Source organism: Condylura cristata, unplaced genomic scaffold, assembly GCF_000260355.1.
Source record: "Condylura cristata isolate star-nosed mole 26May11 unplaced genomic scaffold, ConCri1.0 scaffold00001, whole genome shotgun sequence".
Lineage (NCBI taxonomy): Eukaryota > Metazoa > Chordata > Mammalia > Eulipotyphla > Talpidae > Condylura > Condylura cristata.
In genome coordinates, this window is record NW_004567102.1 from 1,671,062 (window position 1) to 1,695,637 (window position 24,576).

The window sequence follows — 24,576 nt, forward strand, 5'->3', positions numbered from 1 at the left end:
TCAGTCAGCACAGTCTAAAATCCACAGCCAGCCTTGTCTCTCGCAGTAAACTACACTTTTGTTCAAGACCTCTTTGGGGAAAGAGGTGGCGATGCAGGCGGGGCCTCTCATGATTTGTCAAGCGGGAAGGCGGCCTCACGTGGGAGGTGCTGTGGGCTACAAAGAGCAGCTCCTGGCAGGAGTGAGGCGGCGCCCCGGGAGTGGTGGCCGCACAGGGCTCCGAGGGTGGCAGCCCTGAAGGGCTTCCGCTGCCATCGATCACTCCCACCTTGTGCTCAGGCAGGTCCCACAACACCCAGGGCTGAGAACTAGAGGGAGGAATCAGAAACTAAACCAGGGAGCTCTGGATTTGGTTGATGTGGTACCGAGTCCTTAAGTAAGGAAGTGGCCTAGAAAAAGCAGTATTAAGGGCTTCTTTCTTGTCATTAGCAATATTTAGTTTTCAGCTGACTCCCTCATACCCCCCCCCAACATGCTTGGTTCAGCTCTCCCCACTGTGGGCACTGAACATGCCCATGAGTCGCGTCATTACCTCCACCGAACGTAATTAGGGAAGTTAACTTTCTTTCCAATCCATGTAATGTATCCTGCCATTGAATAAAAGTGCTTTATTATTCAGTCCACACCTCCCTTCTATTAATATGGATATTTGGAAAGGTGGTGGCAGTTAACCACGAGAATCCAAACATTATTTAATCTCGCATTGCAAAAGTTTCAAATGAAAGAACCACATACTTCCAAGCTGGTGCCTGCCTTGAAGAGCTACACGCAGATCTTTTATTAGCCACCACTACCCGCCCTGGCTCCCCAAAAGACTGCAGGAAATCAGCGAAGTATTCCTGCTGTATGCTCTAGTCGCCCATAAATTGGAACCGCCGTACGGTGAGATGATCGGAATACGCGAACAGAAAGGGTAATAAGGCGTACCAAATAATCACGGGTGACCTCAGCAATTTTATTAACAAATTTATTTCCCTAATTGGGTAACGTATCTCAGTGCTTGACTCAAGGGCATTGTAATAGGTTTCCACACTGCAGAAGAAGGAATTCATTAGAACTGTTTACTCTTAGTTCCATATTTACACTTGTCCACCAATCTTGTAAACATTGTGCCAGGTTTCATGGGTCCTCCTGGCTCCTTTCTTCCCTCACCCCATCCCCCCCAATAAATAAATAAGACAGTGGAGAGTGTATTTCACGTGGCTTCTCCTCATGTGCGTTACACCCCCACCGTAAGCAGCTTTTCATGGTCAGAGCCACCTTGTGGCTGGAACCTGGCAGAATCATTGCTTCCAGCAGGCAATAGGAAGTCTGTCGGGACCGTCCGTGGGCAAAAATGGAGAACGGGGTCTCAGCTGTCCATTCAGAACCTGGGTGCAAAGGAGGTGGGCAGCTCTGTTCCTCTTCACCCTGCCCCACCTCAAACGCCTCTTAGGGAGGAAGAGGTGTTTCTTGGCTCTGTTTGCCCTTGGGCGGGCAGCCCATGCCAACAGAAAGCTGAACTTGTGAACTCATTCCTCAAGGCTTCTTCAAGTAAGATTTTTTTGCCTCACAGCTTGTGAGGACTGCAACGACAGCAAAGCGTTTTTGAATGCAAATACTCCAGAATCTCACCGCAGTGCTGGTCGCTAGCTCACGCTGCATCCCCGGATCAACTGCCAAATGGGCCCGTTTACACAGACTGTCCTGTCAGCATTCGTGCAAGGTACCAGGACCCGTGGAATCTGCTCCAGAACTGGTTTCCTTAGCAGCAGCGAGGACAGCCTGCCACGTCTAGGCAGGACTTTTGAATGTAGATATGATGGTGACAAAGACGTCGAAGGGTGTCTTGACCACCCTACCTCCTAAGAGGTCCCTTTTGAGACAGATACTCTAGGAGAATCCCAGTGGACCTGGCAGATCTCATTCTCCTTCTTGAATCGCCCCCAGGATCTGGATAAGGTTTTCCAGGCCAAAAATGTAGCCCGGATCTGGTCCGTCGTGAGTGGTGTGCTCGTTCCAGGAGCCTTTGTACGTCGTGTGAGCAAAGTCGATCATCCGGATGTCAACCTTGGCGAGCTCTCCCGGGGAGCTGCCAGGGGCCGGGTGCAATGCCTCCTGGGGAAGGGGGCCGCCCGAGGTGCTTGCTGGCAGCTCCTGCCCGTCATAGATGATGAGGAGGGAGCTGGAGTAGAATCGGTACGAGCTCTGGCTCTTAATGACCGAGAGGAGGGCCCGGAGCTGGTGCTGGATGGGCCCCAGCAGCTCCGTCCGGAGGCGGGTGCCGTCGTGCAGGAACTGATGGAGGGCTTGTCTGAACCCCTCAACCGAGAGCTTCCTTCCATAGTACTTGTCTTTGCAAAGAAACTGCTTCTTATCAATTTGATAGACCTTAACATTAAAAGAAGAGACAATGTGAAGAGTTACAATCTTTGAAGAAAAGTCGCGGCTGCTATAGTCACAGCAGCATGAGCTAACTTACAGAAACAGGTTTCCAGGAGACACGGGGCAGGCAGGAGTGACGGAAACCAACCGATCGATGATTATTTTTATTAGGCGCCATGGAAACTTTGCATTGTAAAGCGCTTTCTGTGCAAACCTTCTATAGGGACCCGAGGCCCAAAGATGCTTCACCCTATCCTGGTGACCCCCTCCCCACCACGAGGAGGTTTGGGATCTCCTTTTTTGTGAATTCCCAGCGTCAACTTCCAAGTCGTGATTTAAATCCTGGCCTCTGGCCCTCCTCAATTCAAATATTAGCAAACCTAAGCTCTGAAGCTTTAGTGGGAATCTGAAATGACAGCCAGTGGCCTTGGAAAGCCAACCAGATAAAAATCTCCCAAAGTTTAGAGTCCTTTCTCTGCAGACTCTCAGGAAACAGGAATGACTCTTGGTAGACTGGGGTGAAATGTTTGAAGATAAAAAGTCCAGGACATGTGTGGGCGGAGCTTTCAGGCTGCCAGGGGGGATGAGGGGCCCAGACAGGGGAAGGGAGGCTTTATAGCAACTCAGTGGGGCCCGTGGCACCTCTCCCTGGCACCAGCTCCTCTCCCCTCCCCTGTCATGACTTGGCCACCAGAAGAGAGCAGATGGAGGAGAGAGGCTGACGGGGGGCCAGCGGCAGCCACCCCCGTTTCATTCGGGTGGCACAGGCAGCACAGAGTCTGAATCGAGGCAGGCGGCTGGCATGGCCAGAGGCTGACTTGGCACACCGGGGAAGGGCTGCAGTTCCAGGCCAAGGCAGCTTCTCAGGTTTTTCCTGCTTCAGATTAGGATATGTTTATGGGAAACCAGTGTCGGGAAAAGGCCCTGGTGCTGCCTTCGAAGAGCTGGAGATGGGTTGCTAAATTAGCCGTCGTAAAGACATGACGGGCATCACTCTCTAAATCAATCAGGTCAATTTCAGAAGGTTTGAGGTCCAGAGGGAGGTTTCATTTACAGCACAAGTCATTGTACTCCATTCTCTCGAGGACTGCATTCATTCTCAGTCTTCTAAGGGACATCTCTGCAGCAAATTTATAGGCTCAACACCCAGCGTTAAGGGTGGCACTTTCAATTAAGGAAGGCTGTATTTACCTTGAAAGCCGTCCTGGGTTAACTGTGAGCAGAGAGACTATACGGTGAGCTCATGGAGAAAGCTCATTTCCTCCTGTTCAGCTCAGCCCCTGCCACAGCCACATCGGAGAGGCAAAAATGAAGCGTGGCGTCTGGGCGATCAAAAAATTAACCGTTCCCTTACCGGGTGTAGCGGGTGAAGACCTTCCCACATTGTTAACCAGAACAGGCAGCAAAAAGCAGCAGCACAGGTGGTGTAAAAGGAGAGGGAAGGGCTCATAAGAATTCCAAGGGCAGGCTGGCTCAGCGCCTCCAAGAAGGTGAGAGCTCGCTTTATCATTCAGGGGCCCGCGCGCCGCCCACAGAGTGCAGGCGGCTTTCTCTCAGTTCTTCCCTCGGCCCTGCTCACACACTGTCATCAAAGATCTGCTCTCAACATGGCAGGACCCCTGCAGCCACGGTGGGACGTTTCAGCTGCCAAAGGCCCTGAGGCCTAGCTTAAAAATGGTGGGTTTTTGACACCACTGTCTCGAAAGGTGCTTAAAAGCACCTGGGGTGCCCTAGCACAGGGCATGCGTTTCCTTGGTGAAAGAGCGGTGCCTGGGTACCTCCTCTGTTGCTCCCCAGTGGCGTGGCCCGGCCCGTGGACCCACCTGCATGCCACAGATGCGCACGCCCAGGCAGGCCGAGGTGCTCTGCGCACACTTTCTCATGTGGCGGGCCTTCTTCTCCTCGGACGCATCGTCCCCGTGCTGCCGGGTCCCCATCTTCAGGTCCAGGATGCAGGGATGCTTGTACTGTGACACCACATTTTCCAGCAACAAGAAGCCTGTCATGCTGGGTTAAGGGAGGCCACCACCCCTGGAGGCCGTTGGCTCCCTGAGGCAGGCGGAGACCTCCCCCGCCCCCCCCCCCCCACCACCACCACCATGGTGCCCAGTTCTTTCATTACAGACGAGCCATCATCGCTATTAAGAATTCAAGGTATTAGCTTTGCAGCCTGCCTTAATAAGTCCATTTATTTAGGGGGAGTTTATGAGTATGTGAGCTTCTTTTCTTTTTTTGCTCTGAGGCTGAAATTTAAATGCGGGTGTGAAATCCCTGGCAGGCCATGCCCAATTTGCATTTTATGGCAGAAAATCATAAGGCTAAAACCTCGAGTCACTGAATGGGCCAATACCTTTTGGGAGAAGTGGGTTGATGTTCGCTTTGGAGATGAGTTGCAGGAATATTAATTTCAGTAGAGTAATTATCCTGCAAAAGCTTCTTAGGGATTAGGGTTGCAGATGTGTCTTAGTAAATACTGTGAAAGCAGCCACCCGTTTGCAGGAAGGAGCCCGGTAGTGACAAAGGGACATTTCAAGCCTAAATTTGCTCTGAGATTGTGGCAGCCAGAGAGGGAGGGGGGGTCCCCCAAGAGTCCTCCTCATTTGCAGGTCTCTCAGAGGGAGCCACTCCCCTTCTCTTGCCATCAGTTCCACAGCAGACAGGGAGGCTGCGGTGTGGAGATCCACCCAGCCCACTGAGCCCACTGCTGGAGGGTGACAGTCACCCTCCTTCCCTGCCCAGGCGTCACCCCCTCCCCCCAACCCAAGCCCACCCTGTCCTCATGCTCAGGTTGTAGAGACGTGGCCACTGCCCAAGCCAGGACAGTGTTACGCTTAACTTCCAGTTTGTCTTCCCCATCCTTTTTGGGAGTTTCTTGATTTCTTCCAGTTCCCAAGTTTCAGGGCTTGTGCCTCAAAGTCTCCCGCACATCCGTCTCTCCCTGCACGCACCCCTCTCCCTTCCCACTCCTGGCCCTGCGCCTGTCACCCCCTCTTTCCCGAGGATACGGTGCCGCTTGTTCTCCGGGTACTCGGCACACAGGCGGGTCAGGTGGGCCTGGTGGCAGTGCAGGCCCCACGGGTTAAAGCTCCTCCTCTCGGCTTGGAGTCCCTCGCCATCTTCCACCAAGGGGGAGACTTGGGCGTTGAGGTGGAACTCGGACCTCAGGAGCGTGGTGGCTGGGCTGTGGGGGAGGGAAGCAGGCAGTTGGGGCCCGCTGTGGCCAGAGGTCTGGGGAGCGGTGCCCATCCCTCTGAGGACTCCCTCAGGCCGCCAAGTGCCCATCCTCCCATCCTGCACCTCGGCCCCACCAGAGTAGGGAGACTGGGAGCCTTCGCTTGTTACCGTGGCGTCATCTGCTGGGGACCTGAAAATGCCACGGGGGTGCGAATCACGGGGCTTTGGGGCCCTCTCCCTCCCGCCCGCCATGTCTTGGCTTCCCTGTCTGTGAAATGGAGGGAGCGTGGACCAGCTTCCCCTGGCTGAGCTGGGAGGCGTAATTAGGTCCTCTCCTCTCCGGGAGAAGGAGGTGCTTTCATTGTGTGAGCTGCCTTTCGTTTCCCATAAATGTTTCGAAAATCCCCAAGGAGCCCTTCCCACTGAGGAAGGTCAGCTAACATTCATCAGAGGTCTTGGAGATGTCTCCGGAGACCTTGGGCGCCCTGGGCCGCCGGTGCATCTGAGGCCCCCTCTCCTCTTCCTGTGCCTCCCACCTAGGAAGGGGATTTCTGGGGCACACTGGCCACATTTTTTCTTCATGTCAACTATTCTGGGGTTTCTGCTCAGCAGATTCCCGCCCCCCTCGGCCCCCCCCAAACCCTCAACACCCACTGCATGGTCCCAGTGAAACAGGTATTTAACTGGACAGATGTGGACCAAAGGCCTGCTCTGTGGCGGGCTCTGCACATGCCTCAGCTTCTGAGCAGATGCACCCGGGTCTTTCCGCGAGAAGCGGCAGGAAAGAAATGCTTTCCTTCTTTGGCCACTTCGGCCATGCTAAGCAGAGCCCTCATCTGAATCTCATTTTCTGAGCCCTGGCCCTAACGGGAGTCGCCCCCCGCCCAGGGGGAGCAGTGCCCGAGCCTGGCCCGCTTCGGCCTTCCGGCCCTCACCTCTCTGTGAGCGAGTGCGCCAGCTGGGCGTGCTGCCACTGGGCCAGGGGGCGGGCGCCGCTGCTGCCCGCCGTGGTCTGCTGGAGTGACTGCCATATCGCCACGGCCGACTCCCTGGAGACCTGGAAGGAGCCCCTGTCCTCCTGGGGCGGGTTGGCAACCAGGCTGAGATGGCCGAGGCTGTCTTTCTGGAGGCGCACGGTGATGGTGCCTGCAGAGCACACACGGGAGGGGCGGGCGCGCATCAGGCAAGATTCCCGAGCAAGCAAGTGGACGAGTGGACTGTCGACACCCTCCTGAGCTGTAGCACGACGGAAAGGGTCAACCTCCCCCTCCTCCAGGGCCCCGCTCCGAAGAGCTGTGGGGGCTGGCCGGCGGCTCCCTGAACCGGAACCTGTTCCCAGAGCTGTGGAGCCTGCCCAGAGCGCCGCCTGGCCTCCTCCGTCCGCGTTTCTGCCCCTTTACACGAAACCAGCCCCGTACACAGTGCACTTGGGTGCCGGCTCCTCTGTGCACGCCCAGTCAGTCACACAGTCCCCAGCTGGGACCCTGGCAAAGAGGCCCGGCTCAGAGCCGCAGATGGAGGTTGGGGCTCACCCCGTCCCCCCTTCTCCTCCCCTGTTTATCTGTACGTGCCCAGCCTCTTCCAGGGAGCCCTGCTCACACAGCCTCTGGGGCCCAGGAGTCTGGGGCCCCTTCACTGGCTTCCCCCTCTCTGGCTCTCCTTGGTCGCACAGCACACGGGGAGTGTTGGTGGGATGTAACTGATGTAAAACAGACTCCCGACTTCTCACCATCGGTGCGTGTGCTCTCGGCGTGACTCACTGGTTGTAGAAGTGAGTGTGAGGAGACCAGGGCACAGTTGTGCTAACTGGGCTTCTCTGGGACATGGGCCAGGGCGGGTAATTAGCTGTGGCATGTTCCCCACCCCACCCCACCCCTTACCCCCTGAATTCCTCTGGCTGGAGGCAGAGTGCAGACCCTCCAGGGGTGCATCAGAGTTCTGCTGAGGTGGGGGCCTGGGACTTAGCCACTCCAGTGGTTTTTTTGAGAACCAGATCTCTGGAGCCCTTGGCGCCCTTTACGTCCCACAGCTGTGAGCTGTTGACTCCCTCCCTGACCAGCCCACACAGACTGTCTCCACCCTGCTTTGTGCTGAGATGCTGACCCTGTGACCAGTGGCTTCCATCCCCTCCTTGCCACGCCCCCCCAAAGTGATGGTTCGGTTAGTGGGGGCAGCGGCAGGAGATGGGGGGAGACTGTGAGGGCCTGCCGCCATTGTGTGCCTCTGAGGGCTCCTCTCGCCGGACCAGCTCCACTGCTCCCTCACGCAACCCTTCCCACCCAGGGCCGCCAGTCCCGGGCTCCTCGTCTGCCCGGTTGTCCTTTGAGTCCTGCACGCTCGTCTGCAAGGAGTCCCTCTGGCAGTTGTCCTCATGTAAGCCCCGGGAGGTATACCACTTATTTTCTGTTGGAACTGTTACTGAGCCGGTAAGTTGTGTGCAATCACATCCGTCAAAGTGTTTATTTCCTCCCCTGGCCGCTTGGTCACCTTCTCAGCACGAGTGCTAGTTTCCACTGACCCAGCAGTGAAGGTAGCTGCTGTCCGGGCTCCCCTCCCTCCTGGCCCTCCTGGCCCTCCTGGTGCAGACACTCATTTTCAGAGCTGCTCTGTAATTCAGCAAGTCGTTCGTAAGGGCTGTCGGTGCCCAGCTCAGTGGTCTCGGTGGGCCAGCCCTGTCATCTCAGATTCCTAGCGCCCTGATTTTGCAGCCCAAGACTGACTTGCAGGACTCTCTAGCTCCTGAAAATACTGCTCTTCCTCTGCTCATCCTGGGCCCCCATGTCCTGGGAGATAATGATACTAATGATAATACTGAGCCTGGCGTTTTGCCACCTGCCTGAAAGCCCAGCACGCATCCCTCCACGGAGCCCTGCAGAGCTGTTCTGCTGGGACAGGTGGGGCTGACGGCAGGTGGGGGGAGTGCCGCCGCCTCGTCACCGCCACTGCCTGTCCTCTGCACCTACTGTGTGCCAGCCCTGTGTGCTGCCACCCAGGCAGCTGACTTGGTCCCCGAGGCTTGGGGAAACTGGGTCGCTTGCCCAAGGTCACGCGGTCGGTAAGGGCGGTGCTCTAAGAAGGCCTCCCTGGCCATGGGCATGGAAGATGGGAACACACTGTCACGGGGGCCAGGGACTTTGTCGGGAGACTTGGCTGTCATCCTGCTGTGTTTACTCGTGTGTGGTTGGGGAACACTCCTGCTGTGTCCCCGGTAACATTTGTTCTGGTTGTTTTTCCATGGGAGCCAACAGGGAAGTCCTGTTCCCCCACCTCGTCAGGGGGTCACCAGTCCAGAAGACTGGAGCACCGAGAAGCTCAAGGACACAGTGTTTGTATTTCCTGCCCTCTTTCTTCTGGCAGAAGTATTGCTGTGTTCATTCTAGGGGGAAAGATCTGGACACCACTCCCAGACCCCAGGATTTGCCCCATGTGTTCCTCCTGTGGGAGCTCAGAGCCAGCTGCTTAGGCAGCCCAGGAAGATGTGCCGGCCAAAGGCAAGACCCTTTTGGATCCTGCAAAGTTCAAGTTACCGTCAGCAGCACCTCCTCCTGCCCAGATTGCGAGGCTCTAGCAGCAGACCTGCCAGAAACCAGCTTCAGGGAACCCCCAGTCCCATGAGGCCTCTCTGAAAGGACAAGCAACTTGACCTTCACCGGTTTCTCCAGGCTCCAGCTCTTGTCTGAGCTCATCAGTTCTGAATGTCTAAATAAATGGAAGTGAGCAGAGGTGCAAATAACCCAAAACCAATAAAATCCCAAAGTCATTTCTATTTCTCATATTGTCAGCGCTACACAGCCAGCCATGTCCCTGCCCTCTCGCTCCGTCTTCCTCGTGCCTGTGGCTGGCTCTGTGTCTCCGTCTATCTGTCTTCCCTCCCTCCTCACACCCCTCTGCGGCTCAGCCCAGCCCACGCCCCTGAAGCCTGGGAGCCACAGCAGAGCCGCCTTGCAGACCATCTCTGGTTCCTGCCCTTGACAGGGCAGCCCGCAAGGGAACCCAGACTCCCTGGGGCTTCGGTTCTTTTATCAAGAACCAGTGTCCCTGTCCTTCAGCTTGCCCTGCCGGCCTGTGGGGACTCGGTTTTAGAGGCCATGGGCTCCCAGCACTCAGCGGCCCCAGCCTGGCCAGAAGAGCGGAGGGCGGGGGGCCCAGCGAGAGCCTGCTTGTCTGCCTGCTCACCAGCCCTCCCCCAACACCTCCACCTGCCATCATGCCAGCTGGGCGGGCAAGAGTACTTATGCTCTGATTGACATGCCCAAAGCATCTCAGCAATTCTGGTTTGGCTGAGCGGCTTCCCCAGCCCCTGCAAATATTCTGTCATGTATTTATTTTTAAGCTCATGAGAGCATTTATTCGCCACTGTCTGTAATATGAATCTGGCTCATCTGTTAACCAATTAGACCTGGGAGTATGTCCTTGCTTGCCCAAAGCTGACAGGCAGACTGAGAGGCAGAGGGACGCAGCCCAGGGGCCTAGCAGAAGTTCCATGGTGAGCTCCTGGCTTGTTGGGGAGGCTGCTTTGGTGATGATGCCCCTGCAAAACCTCTGATACCATTGTGGTTCGGGTGCTGTGAAGGAAGAGCTGGACTTTGGCCTGTGGCAGTCTCTTTGGAAAAGGCCTCTCCCCGGGGGAACTACTACTTTCAGGAGAAAAAGCAAGATCCCTGTGGTGGCTTTGTGGGCATTGACCTGGGGTCACTGAGTGACCCTCGGCAAGTCACGTCCCTTCCTTCAGGGGTCTGGATGGCCCCTGAGCGCCAGCTCTGAGGTGTCCCCCTCTTCAGTTTTGACAGTGGGTGGAGTGGGTGGGTGGCTGGGAAAAGCCCGTGCTCAGGAGTCAGACATGAGGCTTTGAATCCTGCTCTGCCATCAATGGCTGTGTGGCCTCAGGCAAGTTGGTAACTTTTCTGTGGTTCTGCCTCCTCACCTGGGGATGGGGATAACAGAACCTATCTCTGTGTTGTGAGGAGAATGTGAGTTAGTACATGGAAACTACTTAGTCACATTGGATGCTGAGTGAACACTCAGGGCTGGCTGGTAGTGCTTTTCTTCGGGGTGAAACAAGCCTGACAGTCTAAGAGCCCAGCTAAAACGTGACCTCTGTACTCTGCCCCGGCATCTCAATGTGAGGGTCTCCCTTCTGGGCCTTTTCCTAGTGCCTTCTTGGGTTTCTTCAGGTGCTTCCTGGGCTCTGGTGCCATGTGGGTGATATTCTGACCAGTGAATGAATCAGCATTTATGCATTAAAGCATGATATTGGGGTGTTGCCTCAGCCCAAGAGCGCTCCTTCCCCTCGCTTCTGCAGGGCTACATGGCTTCACCTGAGGGGTGTCATGTGGTTCTCTGACCCAATCCCCTCCAACTTATTGGGAAACTCCATTTTCTGAGTGAAGCCAGAAAGCAGAGGCTGAAGCATCCTGCTGTCACTGACGACTGGAGCTGTGACACTTTGGCTCAAATGACTCTAGTAAGTTAGTGGAGAGGTACGGGGAAGTGCACAGCCTGAAGAGGGAAGTGGGAGATTCTGAATAGTAGGCCAGCCCCAAGGGTGCCCGAGAGTGGTGACAGCCTCCCTCACCAGAAGAAGCGACACTTGCAGATGGGAGGCAGATGGGAGACAGGAAGGGCATCGGCATGGGTGGTACCCAGCCCGGGGTGGCGCACCCAGCCCGGATGGACCAGCCTCTTTCCCAGTCTACCAGCGCCTGCCCTGGCATGCAGTCTCAGCTCTGTATTGAAAAATCATGAAATGCCAAGAGCCAATACCACCTGAGATCCTGCCACTCCTTAGCCAGTACCACCTGAGATCCTGCCACTCCTTAGCCAGTACCACCTGAGATCCTGCCACTCCTTAGCCAGTACCACATGAGATCCTGCCACTCCTTAGCCAATACCACCTGAGATCCTGCCACTCCTTAGCCAGTACCACCTGAGATCCTGCCACGCCTTAGCCAGTACCACCTGAGATCCTGCCACGCCTTAGCCAGTACCACCTGAGATCCTGCTACTCCTTAGCCAGTACCACCTGAGATCCTGCCACTCCTTCAGTGTAGTGGTGAAAAGACAGATGTTAATTCTGGTGGATGCCCTGACAAGATGGGCAGTGACCCACAACCCGCGGGGAACGGCGTCTTTGACCCCAGAAGCTGCCAGGGGAGGCCTGTGCAGGCCACATGCTGGCCAGCTGCCCTAGCTCTCCGTGCGTGACCTGCGCCTGGCCCCGCAGGCCAGGGCAGGAGCTGCGCTCCCGGCTTTAGGCCTTGACCCCTACCAGTGGGTGTCAGTCCAGAGCGTGCTGAATACAGATTCCTGGGCTCGGGCCCCAAGATTCTGAATCACAGGTCTGGAGTGTGGCGTGGGGACATGCATTAAACACTATATATGTACATTTACTCACAATGTATATTACATATATGTGTGTACACACACACACACACACACACACACACATCGGTAGTGACTGGTCAAACTGGTTGATGGAGATTCTCCTTGAGAAATATGAAAACACCGAAAACACCGAGGCAAAGAGGCCCCATCCCTCCCAGTCCTCTCCATCACTGAAATACAAGTGAGATTTTGACTGACGCGTTTAGATGTTTCCATTGCCTTCACTACAGATACTTAGGAAACAGGGCAGGTGCTGGTAGTTGGAAATCCTTGAAAGGAGACCATTTCCCCACATGCATCCCACTGAGGGCTCGTGGCTTGCTGTCTGCGCTGAGCCCTCTGAACCTCCTTTAGTGGAGTCTGGGTGTGAACGAAATGGCCCTGGATCCTGGCAGCCGCCGCCCCTGCCCCGAGGCCTGAGAACCGCAGACCTTCCCATCCAGCTTTCTCCTCCCCTGCTGGCGCCACAGCGCACTGAGTCCCCCAGATACACCCGGAGGACAGCCACCCCCTGACCGCAGGAGGGCAGGAATCTGGTTTCTACCCTCCATGCTGCAGCTCCTCGACGCTGTCCCAGGCCCGAGGCTGCCACCACTCCCTGGGGGCTCCAGAGGAAGCTGAGGGAGCCCCCACCCCCTTTCCTGTTACTCAGCTGTGGTCAGGGGACCCAGGCATGTCACTCCCAGAGTGTAGACCGGCTTGCCCCAGTGGGGCAGACGAGGATGGGATATCATTTTATCCCATTCTCAATTCCTGGTGGCTTGAGCTTGTCTGTAGGGATGCCAGCCAGTGAGCTCACACTCCAGACTCGGAGGATGGCGGTCAGAGAAACTGGGCTGGTGAAGGCCAGCTGCGCCTCAGGAGAGGGACCCGTATCCACGGCAACCTTTGCACACACACACAGAGTTCCAGGCCCACAGCTCAGGTGCTCAGGTGCGGCGCTCACAGCTCACAGACCAGCCCGGCGGGGGTCTGGACACTCACCTTTGTACTGAGGGGTGAATTGCTTCATGGCCAGCGGCAGGGACTCGTAGAACTTCTGCTCCTGGGAGATGAGGGGCTTGCAGATGGTGTGCTCATCATACTTCAGCACGCTCAGGTGCCCGCCGACCTGGTGCAGGAAGGGCTCCAGCTGCACGTTCACCACGGCGTCCCCGGAGTCCATGCTTGCCCGCACAACCATGCTTCGGCGCGGGGGGTGGGGCGTCCCGCAAACCCCCAAGAGGAGAGCCTGAGGTAGACGTGGCGGCTCCTGGGCAGAGTGTGGTGCTGTCACTGGGCCGCTGCTGCTGTCCCCACGGAGGGCTCTCGGCAGGGGGGCCTCTAGGAAGCAGAGGAGAAGAGTGGGCGCGGTGGGAGGGAGGTGGTGCCCCGGGAGCTTGGAACGCCCCGGTCAGCCACAGCTCGCGGGCGGTTTTAAAAGAGACTGCAGATAGGCATCGATTATTTCTGGAACAATCTGTCACAAGGAACCCGCCACCGTTGTTGCCTCCAGGGTATAAGACTGAGAGGGACATTTTCACTAAATACTATTTTGTACCTTTTGGGTTTAAATATTAAAACATCAAAGCACATCAAACAAGGCACACGATGAGAAGCTTAAGCTTCCGGAGTGCAGACTTGTCGTAGCCTCATGTCAGTTGTCTGCCTTTGGGAACACGGACCTCAGGCCCAGCGGGAAGAGAGCAGGCTCCCTGCTGGGGGGGTGCTCGGCATCTTACAGGGGTGGGAGGGTACAGCCGTGCTTCATTTTTGTGTAGCGCAGCTGTGCGCCTTAGATTTGTGTCATGGCTCCATTGCATCATTGCTGTGTGAAGTTACTAAATCGCTCTAGGCCTCAGTTTCCCTATCTGTAGAGTGGGATAATAACGATACCCACCTGATGGAGTTAGGGACGGAATTGAGATAGCACCTGGGAGCAGGCTAGTCCAAGGTCCAGAGCCATCACCACTGTTTCTGGCATCACTGCCAGAGGGGTGGTGTTTTCCTGGAGCTCTAGCTTGTAGAAAGTCAGACCTCATCACTGCCACTTTGAAACTGAGGCAGTGAGGCCTGAGATGCCTTGCCATGTGCTGTGGGCCAGGAGCAAAGGCAGCAGGAAAGGGGGGAAGGGAGGCCTCCAGTCTCTTGCCTCATCCTCTTCCACCTGCTGCTCCCTCCCCCTCCCCCAGGGCAAGCTTGCTGGGCCTCAGGCGAATGCTGGAAGTCTGGGCTGGAAAGGCGGTCCCTAAAGATGTCCTGACTTTGTCTCAGGAGCGTGCTGGGGAGACTGGGGGGGGGGGAGGCTCTTCTGGCTGTCTTTGTTCTGTCTGAGAGCACATTCCTGCAGTGGTGCCCGTCACCACTGAGTTATTAATACCCTCGCCTCTGCTGGACGCCTGGCCAAGGATGTGACCAGACTGGGCAGCACTGTGCATGATTAACCCTCTAGTGACCTTCAGCCAGAACCATGGCATGGCTGACTGGCTGTGTGCACAGCAGTACCTACCAGTTTGTTCAGGACCCATCTGGGAGAGGCTCCTGCCACCCACCCAGGTCTACAGTACCAGGGGCCTCAGCCTGGCCCATTCACCGTCTGCAAGGGCCTCTCCTGCATTGGCTACTGCTTGGCAGGCCACAGAATGCTCCTTTAGGAAGGGGGGGGGACAGTTCTGCTGTGTACATTTGCTTTGCTGGATGCAGGGGGAGATTTTGAAGAGCTGCCTGTAAGATTGGAACAAGGCTGGGCAGTTGGGATTCTGGGGTAAGCACTCGGGTGGGGTGGGGCGGACGCCTAGTGGTGAGGGGGCTGTGCCTGAGAGGCCTCTTCCTGGCTTGGCTGTAAGACCACACAGAGGTCCGCCCTCCTTCCTGTCCCAGGAGCTGAGAAAAGTTGGGAGGAGACATCTAGTTGTGGAGAGAAGTCGGAAATCAGCAGTAAATTGAGCTCTCCAGTCTGGTCATTACACAAGAGAGCACGACTGGCAAACCAATTCTACATGCGCACTAGGCGATGATAAGGAGGAAGGAGGGAGAGAAAAACTGAGGCCGCCCAGTGCCTCTTCTTGCCCGGCTCACTTCAGTATCAGCTGACCTGTCCCCAGAGAGAGGGAGGCAGAGGCAATTCTGGTAACCACAGGGATAGCCAGGTTGTAAAACTCATTTATAGCCACTCCTAGAAGGAGTCTGGGCCCCGTCCCTCACGCCCGTCTCCCTGGGACCAGCATTAACCAAGGCCTGGCCCCACCGCTGCAAGCCGGCTCTGCTGGCACGTCCAGGCAGTGTCCACGCAGGTGCTCGTGCTGCGGTGAGGGCCGTGCACTGACCTTCTCCCCCCAGCCCCCGTCTCCCCCCAGAGCCTGAAGAACATGGACGTCACCCGCAGAGGGAGGGTGGAAGGGCTGATGAGAACACAGGGACACACAGAGAGCTGCTGTGAGCCGGGCGTGTCCTGGGAGCTTCATGCAGATCAGCCCCTGGAAGCTACATGACTCCCCTTGTGCCTATGGGGTATGTAGAGTGAGTGACCAGCCCATCTTGCAGATGAAGAAAAGAGATGCAGAGAGGTTAAGTAACTCGCCTGCCTGTGCCCAGCTGGCCTGGGGAGAGCAGGGAATTGAACCCAGGCACCTTAGCCCAGGTGTACCCGCCACGCTGAGAGAGCCTAGGGCTGCTGTTTATCTACTCTGAGAGTCAGGAACTGAGCCTCAAGGAACCTGGACTTGACCAGGGTCACCTACAAGTCACTGTTCTGGGACAGGGACCCAGGTTTTCTTGCTCCCCCCACCCCTGGTGTGGGCTCCCCCGCCCTGACGGCCCCCTGGCCTGCCCTCCCTCTGCTGGGTAACAGTGAGGGTGTACTAGTGAGGGGTGGGTTCCTCACTGCCACACACCATCAAGAGGGGTTGGGGAGGTGCCCCTAGAGCTGGGGCTTGGTCTTGACCTTCTCAGGGCTTTTGGCCGGGGGTGTCAGCTGGATCTGAGAGGTGGTGTCATTCCCAGAGCCCCCCAACCCGTGTCAGATTCTCAGGAGCCTCATCTGAAGCCTTTCAGGGAGATGGACTGAGGAAGTCCCTGGGCCTCCAGGACAGCCTGTGGCACAAAGGCTCCTGCCTGAGAGGCAGGGGGTGGGAAGGTTGGGGGAGGGGGCGCTGGCAGGGAGGGGTCTGCTGGGTAGCCATCCTGTACTTTTAAAAATGTTGGGCCCAGGGCCCTCCCTGGTGGCGCAGTGGGTTAAAGCACAGCACTAAGAAGCTGAAGCCACTTCCGCAAGAGTTCGATTCCCGCCTGCCCCTGAGGTGACCACATGGCGTGGCAGACCTCTCCTGACCCGCCCACTGCTCCCCTCAGCAGTGTACTTCCTCGATCTGTCTGTTCTGCTCCCCACTCTGTCTGTGGTGAAGTCGTGAAGTCTCTCACTGCCCCTGAGCCTCTGGCCTGTATCCCAGTTCTGTATGCACAAAAAAAAAAAAAAAAAAGTGCTGGGCCCCTGGGCCAAATTGGGGGACTGCTCTGGGTCTTGGTTGCCACCCACTGCCGCAGCGCGGGTGATGTCCAGGTGACAGGGTGCTGGCAGTGCCCTGTGGCGTCCTCTTCCCAAGCATCTCTGCCACTGAGGTTTGTCACCTCGTGATTGTTCCCAGGGCTGGCTCTTGTGACTCAGCCTGGGTGCCCAAAGGTGAGGGAGGCACCTGACCTGGACAACCTCTCAGACACACTTGCTGGGTGCCCTGGGCTCCCTCCAGTGCTTCCAAGGGCGTCAGGCGTCCCTCTCTCCAGCCCACACCTTCCAGGGCCCCACAACCTAGGCCCCTCACCCAGTATCCTTCCCTGCAGTTCCTGGATGCAAGAAACGAGGATGAAGGAGGGAGGTGGGGAGAGGGGTGAAGAGGGCAAAGGGCAGCTAGCCTGAGAGATCACTTAAGGCCTCCTCCCAGGAGCAGTAGACACATACCTCCAAGCCCCTGTGTCTTCCTGCCCCGTCACTGGGTCATGTCCTGAATGAACTAACTCTGGGCCTCCTTCCAGGAGACCCGAGAGCTAATTTCTCTGATGGGCCCCACCACCGAGCTGGTGGTTAAAGGAGTCCCCGGTCTGTCTGTCAGTCCCAGCCCCTGCTTTTCAGTCCTGTGGGACCCGAGTGACAGCCAGCCTGTCACGGGGAGGCAGGACGCTCCCTGGCCTGAAAGGCGGGCTACAGACAGCAAGGCCTCCAGAGGCGGAACACGACAGTGCCAGTGGTGCCAGACGATGACAGGCCGCCTTTCCAGCCCAGGGGGCTGAGGGCGTTGCGGGTCGTCACGGCCGATCACCTCTGTGTAGGTAACCCCCGCCACACACGAGACCTGTGCTCGTTAACATTCACGGAGGAGACACCTCTTTTAGAACTCACCACTCCCATTTTAGCGACGGTACTAGAGGAAACCACAAATCAAACTGTGGAGGTTCACACTTGGACTGAATCACTGAGGGCCTATATCTTATAAAGCCTGTCGGCTCCCTCTGTCTGGAGACCGTTTGGCTGACCCTGATCGTGGTCAGGGCTGTCCGCGAACATTCGGGAGTTCTCCCTGGGAACACGTGTGGCTGCTCTTCCCTCACACCTGATGAAAGTGTGGCCACGAGATGCGCTTTGGCCGAGGTAATGTGGCTGGGAGGGGCCTGTCACTCCTGAGGGGAGCTTGAAGGGCCAGCGGTTCCCCCACATCCTCTCCCCGACCGCTGCGGGGGACCTTGAAGCACAGTGACTTCCTGAGCGACGGTATGTCTGGGGGATGTAGCAGGAGAGAGAAAGACCTACCTCTGCCCTACTAGGCCACTGAGATTTGGGTCGTGGCTTGTTATGCAGCACAGCTCAGTCCCATCTGACTGCTCCCCGACTCACAGCCTGACACCCAGGATGGGCCCTTCCCCCGAGGGAGGCGACCTCACACGAGTCAGTACACAGACCATCAGTGCTCACACATCCCCGTGTGGTCATCGTTCATTATTGATGCCCCTGTTGAACATCTACTGTGGATCACTGGCCTTACAATCACCGTCTCTCAAGAGAATACTTTTCAGATGGAGGAAAGTTGGAGAATGATCCCAGGGTCCAGAGCCTGTGAGCTAGTATTCAGCAAGTCTTTCTGTTCCCAAGCCTGCACCCATCCTGCCTCCCCTTGAGCCCTGAGACCTAAGTGAGGCTCTGGGGGCCCGAGGCCCTCTCCAGACCATGCCCCAATGCTCCCACCAGACGTGGGAGCCTTCCAGGAACTTCTGCCTGGCCACGAGTCTGCCACACCCAGGCATCCTGCTCCCCCGGGCAGGGCTCCCCGAGGCACTGGGCAGTGTAGATGGCCAGGGTGTAGGTGCTAGACTCTACTGTGGGGCCAGTTAGTGCTTGACCCCGAGCCAGCCCACCACAAGCACTCTCTAGGACTAGAAAGCTAGGACCTACCCAGGAGCACGATAATTTCTCAGAGATATGCAGATGAGCTGGTGATTACCGAAATACAAATTCATTTAAAGGCCTTATTGACTGCCTGGTAGTTTTCATCATCATCTATTTTCTCAATCAACAGATACTAAAGTATAATGAGTGTCGTAGGATTATTAGTAGGGAAAAATTATGTTGAAAAATAAGTCCTAGTTGGGAAGGTTAGGAGAGATCTACCGTTGCCTGTGGCGGGGTGGTGGAGAGATGTAGCCCCCACCCGGGGAGCGGAGGGGGGGCCTGTCTCAGGAGCGTGTGTGCGGTAGAGGCGTCAAAGGCAGGCTGGCAGACAGGCTAGAGACGGGGTATGTGGGCAGGAAGGGGCAGGATGCTGAGCAGGGCCTGGCCACTGTGCACTTCACGCCGCCCTGTGTGTGTGTGGTGGGGGGGCAGAGAGAGCACCCGGCCACACCGGCCAGATTCCTGTCTGACCCCCACGCAGTGCAGGGGGAGGGGGTTCCTGAGATCACCGAGGTGTGGAAGCCTTTGGGACCACATCCCAATAAATCTGGGGGCGGGGGGTCGCATCTTAGGGAGGAGATAATTAAGAAACAGCTTATAGTGAAAGAAGGTGGCAATACAAAACGTGTCAGGCTGTAGATTCAAAAGCAGCATGGTTTATGGCCTGCCCTCTCGCCTCGGAAGCTCTAATGTACATTTTGCAGGCCTCTCCGAGCCAGAGGTTTGGTCCAAATACCAGTCAATGCCTTTGTGATGCCCAAGGGAGCATTTTTTTAATCTATTAGAGATGAGAGGACCCGAAAACCATTTAAAACCGCTTAGGTCGTAATGGGCAAGAGAATTTTGGAGTTTTTCACGTGGCGGAGGGTTGTGTATCATCTGGAGCCATCCAGGCTGGGAAGGCTCAAGATTATTTTCTGGGGAGAAAAAAAAATCAAGTTTTAAAATCTATTCTAAAAATGACTCGAGGGCCACAGGACATGTGCCCTCTGTCTGTGTGGGCCCTGATCCCAGGGGATCAATACCAAAAGCCGGGGACCTCGCACGCCACCTTGCCAACCGTGCCTGAAATATGTGGCTTTGGAGGACATCCGTTTCCCCGGGGAATGCTCGCTTTCCAGAATCACAGAGCAATATTTCATATTCCCCGGTTGCTGAAACTTACTTTGGGACTGATTTTATCCTACGAGAGATTTTTTCTCTCCTTTTCTCGTAACATTGAGAATCTCCTAACGCTCTTTCAGCTTGAGGACCAAATGCGAGTTTAATACAGCAATTGTTAGTTTAGAGGCCCTTCAGCCACTGACAGATGTCCTTAGAAGCACCAGCAGTAAGCTTGCTGCCCCGGCAGGAGATGCATGGGGAGAGATGAGTCAAGGAGCTGAGCACCCATGAAGGGCCGCTCTGGGGAGCCGGGGCCCTCGCTTGTCCCGGCCGCGTCCACAGCCCTGGCGTCCTCGGGCAGGGTGGGCCTGCATGGCTAGTAGGGGCACATTGCCCCTTCCCAGCAGACCCCCTCGCAGGGCACCCAGATCCTGGAGCTGCCCCCCACAAGCCCAGCACATTTCCCAGACCCTGACGGCCTTCCCGACGCCTTCCTGCCTAGGAGGCCTATGAGTCAGAGAGAAGGTTCTGCCAGTTCTTTCCTTGGCTACTTTATGGTTGCAAGAAAGACTTTTGCACACAATAATGGGGTGGAATGAGTGAGATGTGGAGGGGGGGCCTGGAGGGGGCCACTGTCCCTCAACCAGCTTAGCTGAGCCTCTTCACGGAGGAGGTGAGCTCTCCCCAGCAGAGGGCGGCAGCAGACACATCAGAACCACCAGGGCAGGGTGGCGTCTTTCCTACCCAACTACAGCCAGCAGACACCTCCGTCTGACCGCCTGACTGCCAGGAATGTCCTCCCTGAACACCTTGGGTTCCTGGCCTGTCCACAGAGAGCCCCATCAGGGACACACGTCCCCGCCTCCCCCGGGGCGGTGTTTTTTAAAGAGCTCAGAAGTTGTTTTTTTTTTAATCAAAGTCGATTTTCCTCCATTGTCCCTTCTCTTGCTGCCTGTCTGCTTTTGCTAAAGGTCCCCTGGCTGGAAATTGGGGTGGGTTGGGGGGGTTCTGCCCTGAATGAGGCATGGTCTGAGGAGCGGGGTGCCTGGGTCAATTCACAAGGGGAGGGACTACAAAACCCGGGGTCGGTGGCTGAGGAGGGGCAGGGAGGATTCTGGAGAGCACAGTTGAGCAGAGCTGAGTGTGATCTACTGCCATTCAGCTAGCTGTGGGGCCAGGTGGACCCTCCCGCCCTTTCTGCTGCTGGGTAAGGGAGAGTAAGAAGAATGAGGGGAGGGGCTGCAGGCCACATTTGCTGATCCATCTTCCCCCAGCAAGTTCCCGAACCACCCGCACGCCATTGCTCTAAATTTAACCCCTATTCCCTGTGTTTCTGGTGAACAAATAGCAGCCACCTAGATTCTGCCTGGGAAGGATTCATTCAAGGGCCCTCGTCAGAGCAGAAGAAAGCTGGGGACGCTGCTGGCCACAGGTGGCCCCCCCCCACCCCGCACAGGAGACATCTTTCAGGCCCCCGGGGAGGAGCTGGCTCTGGGGGAGACGGAAGCACCAGGGGAGGTGCCCCGGGGGCCTGGTTCTGCCTCATACTATGCGGGCCTCAGTTTCCCTATCTATAGGGAGGCTGTCTGAGCCAGCCACATGGGACAACCGGCCCTTCAGTTCAGCTGGAAGATATAGTGAGGGGAAAATTGCAGAGCGGGTTGGGGGAGACAGATGCTTCAGACTGCAAGACTTAGGTCTTACTGACCCTATGCACCCGAACTGGATCCTGGTCTAAACAAGTGTTAAGGACATTTGGGGTGCAGCTGGGGAAATCTGAAGTCGGAATGAGCGTAGACATTTTCAGGGAGTCGTCGGTTTTGCTAGTGGGGTTATGGCATTGGGGTTATGTAACAGCCTCCTGAGGAACATCCAGGGGGATGTTGTGATGTTCCTAAATTACTGCAAAATACATTAGCGAATTTGACAAAGCAAAAATGGCATAATTTAAACAACTGTTTAAATCCAGGTGCACGGAATGTATATCATTCCCTTTAGTTGTCCTGTAGGCTGTCAGTTCGTCACGGTAGAAAGGTTAACAAACCAGTAGCTTTTAAAAATGATGGCAAACCGGGTCCTATCCTACAGGATCTGAGTCTCTGGGAAGAGACCTATGTGGCTGATTTTGGGCCCCTGGTGGGTTCAGGTTCAGGGCTCAGCTCCCTGGAGAGTCCAGAAGATCCCCTAGACTGCCCCTTCCCAGAGCCATGGGGACCCCTGGGGGTGACACATCTCCAGTGCTCATGTCCACTCCCCCTCTCCACCCCCCAGGCTGCTGCCCACAGCTCTTGACATCATCCAGTTTCCTGGCCACACCCAGCGGAAGGGTGGAGCTGAGGGGACAGAACATGCCGTTCTGGGCCCCAGGGGTGCTGCCCACGTCTTCTGGGACAGCTGCCTCTGTTAAGGGTTAAACCAGTGTGGAGGGGAATTGTTGGCTCCAGCTCTTGCACCCGCCCTCACAGCCCAGGGCCTCAGCTCAGCCCAGCCCTCCTCCTTTTTTGGGAGGCCGGTGAAGTTAGATACCCTAAGAGGACAGTAAGCATTCCTCTAGGAGAAGGGGGAGAGCCGTGGAGGGAAGCACGGATGGAGTTTCTTGCTGAATGGCCCCAACAGCTCTGTCATGCACACCAGCACCTCCGCAGGGCGACCCCCTGGTCAGCCTCAATGGAGGCAGCCCACACCTCCTCCCTCCATGGTGCAGACAGGCCTGTGGTCCTGAGACCCTTGCTCCGCTCACATGAGCACCATCAAGAGCTCAGCCAGGCGCTCCCGCCCCCAGCTCTGCCCCCCAAGGCAGCACTCACCAGGGTCTCCTTCTTGGGGGGGCCATGGGGAATGTGTGGTAGAAGGGTCCAGTGGAAAGTAGTCTTCTGGTGTCTGCGATTGCAGGCACAGGGCAAGGGCCTTTGCAGTGTCCCGGCGTGGAGAGCTCACTGTCCACTAAAGCGCTGGGGGACTGGGCGGGGAGATCTGCCCAGGGGCCAGGCCGCCTGGGGCGGGAGGTCACCTGACCTTCCGGGCTGGCAGGGCTGGCATGGCCAGCTGTCAGCTGGTGTTGGGCTGCTCTGGGCAGGGCCTGAGGACTGGGAGGGAGGGGAAGTTTGAGGAGGGAGGCGGGAGTGGTGTGATTCAGCCTGCTGCCTTCATGGACACTGAGCCTGGGCACCAAGGCTCACTGACCCAAAGGCACTGACGATGGCTTGATTCCTTGTTCTTGGGGTAACGCGAGGATGAGGGCATGTCCTATGCCTCCCCCTGGTCCCTTGTGTCCCCCCCACACCTCACAAACTCACTGCCAGTCCTTCCCCCCACCCCCCCATAACAGCGGCTGCCAGACAGGAGACTCAGGCACCTAGACACTCAGCCAACCCGCCATCAGTCAGTCAGGGGAGACCTGAAGAAGAACTAGGGTGGTCCAGGCTCTCTGGTGGTGGTGGGGGGGGATAATGGTGAGATAGATGAGTGCTCCAACTGAGGGAGCAGCATGTGCAAAGGCCCAGAGGCAGGAGGGAGGGGGTGCCAGGGAGAGGTTGGAGCCTATGGGGAGTAGGGAGTGATGAGAGGTGAGAGGGGGCACTGCACGGAGCCGGCTCAGCTTCCAGGGGAGATAAAGATTTTAAGCCAGGAAGGCCCAGGTTCGGGTTTGCATTTAGGCCTCATTGAGAACAGCTCAAAGGTGGGCAGACCAGTACGAGGCCCCCAGGCTATCCTCAGGCGAGTGAGTCCCAGCCTGGTGGGGAGGGGCGTAGTGATGGGGTGTGAGGGAGTGGACAAGTCTCTGACACTTTAAAGAGTCAGGATTGACGAGGTCTGGTGGTGTGTGGACAGGGGAGGGGTGGGGTGGGGACAGAAAACGGACACGGTCAGGGAAGGCTTCCGGTGAATGACCCTGGCCCAAGTTTAGGAAGGTCTGCAGTCTGCCCTGCAGGCAGCTCAGGTTACGCTGGGCTTCTGGCTGCAGCTCCCTGGGAGCCGGACAGGCCAGTTTCCTGCGGCCCAGCCTGTGCTTTCCTGGGCTTCTGTGTGGGGTTGCTCGGCCCTGAGCCCCAGCTGCTGCCATGCCACGGGACTCAGTCTCCTCCCTGGCCAGACGCTCCGCCCCATCTTCTCCCAGCCTGTCCCCAGAGTAGGTCCAGTCTCCCTGACACTGGGCCATACCCCCGTGGTCTTGTTCCTCCCGGACCCCATCACCCACCTCTTGGTTCTGGCAGCCCCACCCCAGATCTGTTGCTGCAGTACTGAGCGACAGCAAGGCCTTCCCCCCCCTCCCCCAAGTGTCCGCGGAGAGCTCATCCATGCAGATGGCCTCTCCTCCCTCAGTGCCCACTCAGAACAGATGAGACCCTGTGAAATGGGAGAGGAAGCAGGACTAGCACCTGGGTCTCCTGGCCCCCATCCCAGAAGGCCCCACACCACTGTGGCCTTAGTGCCCACCACACCACTCGGGGGCCTGAGCTGCTCAACAGACGTATTAGCAGCAAAAGAACAAGGTTCCCAGGAGTGGGGGCCCCCGCCTGCCCAGCAGCTGCCCCTCAGGTCAGCCTCCTTTCCTGCCCCACATCTGCCCCGAGCTGGCCGTCCACACCCCAAGGGGACAGAGATCTGCAGGCATGACAGGTGGCCTGGTTTAAAGTGGGGTGAGGATTCCACGCCTGCCCCCCTGCTCCTTGGCCCAGGGCATCGTGTTTCACCAGGGACGGCAGGTGCAAGAATCTGTTGCATGCTCCTTGTTTTGTCCCTCTCTGGCCAGCTCCACGCTGCTATCTGATGACCTGGGCCTGGAAAGAGGGTGTGACCTTCTTCCCGACCCCTCTGCCCCCCCGCTTCCCGCCCCGGCCCTTCTCTCCCCTTTTCTGGCTGGCTGGATTTGAATCCCTGTTCTGGCGTCCCTAGAAACACCAGGCAGAGCTGGGCGGGCCTGAGGAGTGCAGAGGCCAGTGAGCTATGGTCAGTGAGGGGCTGAGCCCGGCTGTCCAGGGTCCAGGGTCCAGGGGCCCATCCACGCTCCAGGGCCTGGTTTCTGTTTTTGTCTTGTTATTGCGAAGAGCAAGCTTCCACACCGACTTCCCGTTCATCCATTTATTCAAGAACGTTCTTGAGCCCCTGACGTGTGACCTGAGACGCAGCAGTAA

General features: G+C 57.0%; 1 protein-coding gene across 1 annotated transcript; it reads right to left on the minus strand.

Moving 5' to 3' along the window:
* Positions 1–1,001: 1,001 nt before the first annotated feature.
* On the minus strand, positions 1,002–22,327 carry IP6K3 (inositol hexakisphosphate kinase 3). Its single transcript, XM_004673387.2, has 6 exons — positions 22,249–22,327; positions 12,907–13,245; positions 6,474–6,684; positions 5,370–5,545; positions 4,188–4,363; positions 1,002–2,370 (listed from the first exon to the last, which is right to left on the minus strand). The coding sequence occupies exons 2-6, from the start codon at positions 13,103–13,105 to the stop codon at positions 1,903–1,905; spliced, it is 1,230 nt and encodes a 409-aa protein (XP_004673444.1). The 5' UTR covers positions 13,106–13,245; positions 22,249–22,327; the 3' UTR covers positions 1,002–1,902.
* Between the last annotated feature and the right edge of the window lie 2,249 nt (positions 22,328–24,576).

What these genes read in the sequence shown, in the direction of transcription:
- IP6K3 (XM_004673387.2), bottom strand. Translation starts at nt 13,105, where the DNA reads ATGGTTGTGCGGGCAAGCATGGACTCCGGGGACGCCGTGGTGAACGTG. An exon ending in ATTCACCCCTCAGTACAAAG is followed by an intron (nt 6,685 to 12,906) that starts GTGAGTGTCCAG and finishes TGTGCTCTGCAG; the next exon opens with GCACCATCACCGTGCGCCTC. An exon ending in CCCGGAGAACAAGCGGCACC is followed by an intron (nt 4,364 to 5,369) that starts GTATCCTCGGGA and finishes CCAGCATGACAG; the next exon opens with GCTTCTTGTTGCTGGAAAAT.